Source organism: Centroberyx affinis, unplaced genomic scaffold, assembly GCF_046629955.1.
Source record: "Centroberyx affinis isolate AG114_WGS23_722 - 3 ecotype Tasmania unplaced genomic scaffold, CSIRO-AGI_Caff_v1 ptg000478l_1, whole genome shotgun sequence".
Lineage (NCBI taxonomy): Eukaryota > Metazoa > Chordata > Actinopteri > Beryciformes > Berycidae > Centroberyx > Centroberyx affinis.
In genome coordinates, this window is record NW_027279135.1 from 108,455 (window position 1) to 110,000 (window position 1,546).

Below are 1,546 nucleotides of genomic sequence, written 5' to 3' on the forward strand. Positions count from 1 at the left end.
TGGGCCTGCATGTCGAATCACACATTGATAAAGTTTTTGACTTCAGCCGGTTTTAATCAGAGAACAAACACCTTCTACTTTCAACTGTTTTTTCGGCTACTGACAGGGCAGTCACACACACACACACACACACACACTCACAAAGACAAAAACAATCACATTTTACAGCAAGTATTTAATGTATATTCCAACAGCTTTTTTACAACAATCTAAATTGTAGCTATAAAATATTTGACCTGAGGCTGCCTTGCAAAACAAATCTAATCACTCACTCACAAATCTGGTCTGTGCCACATAGAGCAGAACATGCACAGCCTTGCCAAACTACTGGATAAGATCAGAAGATTGGATTTTGCCAGCTGGCCTGCTGATGTAAGTGCAGCCAAAGAGTTCAAAAGATTCCATGTGGCTTCCCCCCATTTAGATGGACTTGTTAAGGTCAAATCTGAGCCACAAAGACTTGAAATAGTCAAAGGTATTTTGTGGCTATGTAAATCCAGCCTGTGTTAATTTACAGAGCTAAAACTATTATTTAGTCTATTACATTTAGCTTATGTAAGGTGTAAAAAACAGAATACAAAACAATATCTTTAACTGTACAGAATATGGTTGAAAAAAACAACATACAAGATCTGGTTTAAAAAGAGTTTCCTACTGCTAAAACCATCTTGGATCCAAAAAGGTTATTTGTTAGCCAATAGACAAAGTTCTCCTGTTATTTATTAGTGAATAGACAAAGTAGCTGTCTCATTGTTATTTTATGGAAAAAAGTGTCCCATACACATACCAGTATTAACCAGTGGATAAGGTGAACTTAGCAGTAAAATGCTTTGGAAAACCCAACCCATAGGATTGCATCAAGAAGTGAGATTGACCAGTTAGCCAGTGAAAATAGCAGCGATAATTTTATGTTTTTTATGATTTTGGTTATATTGTCAAATCAAACATAAAAAATGGTAATTCAAGATTGAAGGTAGTTATGACTGCCTTATGAATAAAAGTGGAGAGGTAAATTATAGTTTTGTACATTGGCTGGCTAGCTGTTTAATCCTACTTTACATGTTTAGTACTATAGCCCCCCCCCCCCCCCCCCCCAACACCCCACTCCCCCTTCATCAGAAGTTCTGCAGTTCGGCTGGATAGACAAAGTTGTTTCTAAAGAGTTTATAGGCCAGGAGCTGTCCTCCAAATATCATCATCACCAAGCCTGAACCTAGGGAGAGAGGGGATCAAAGATAGAGAGAGAGAGAGAGAGAGAGAAATTAAAGGAGAGTTTGTAGGCCAGCAGCTGTGACCCCAAATATCATTCTCACTAAGCCTGAATCTACAGGAGGGAAGAGGAACAGGGGAGCGGGGAGACAGGGAACTACGTCAATCAGTAAATATTGATAGAGAGATGTACAGAAAGACAGAAGTAATATCTTAGCCAGAGAGAGAGAGGCTCACAAATAGAGAGACAGAGAGAGAAATAGAGAAGGAGTGTTCTGCCGCTGGGAGTGCAGACAGATAAAGAGACAGACAGATGGATGAACAAACAGAAAGTCAA

At 39.1% G+C, this 1,546-nt stretch overlaps 1 protein-coding gene across 1 annotated transcript in view; it reads right to left on the reverse strand.

The window, feature by feature from the left end:
* Nucleotides 1-1,115: 1,115 nt before the first annotated feature.
* The window catches only part of LOC139642413 (putative transmembrane protein 244), a 4,546-nt gene continuing 4,115 nt past the window's right edge, over nucleotides 1,116-1,546 (reverse strand). The window contains exon 6 of the mRNA XM_071517232.1: nucleotides 1,116-1,213. Within this exon, the coding sequence (XP_071373333.1) occupies nucleotides 1,116-1,213 (98 nt within the window). The remainder of the gene's footprint in view (nucleotides 1,214-1,546) is intronic.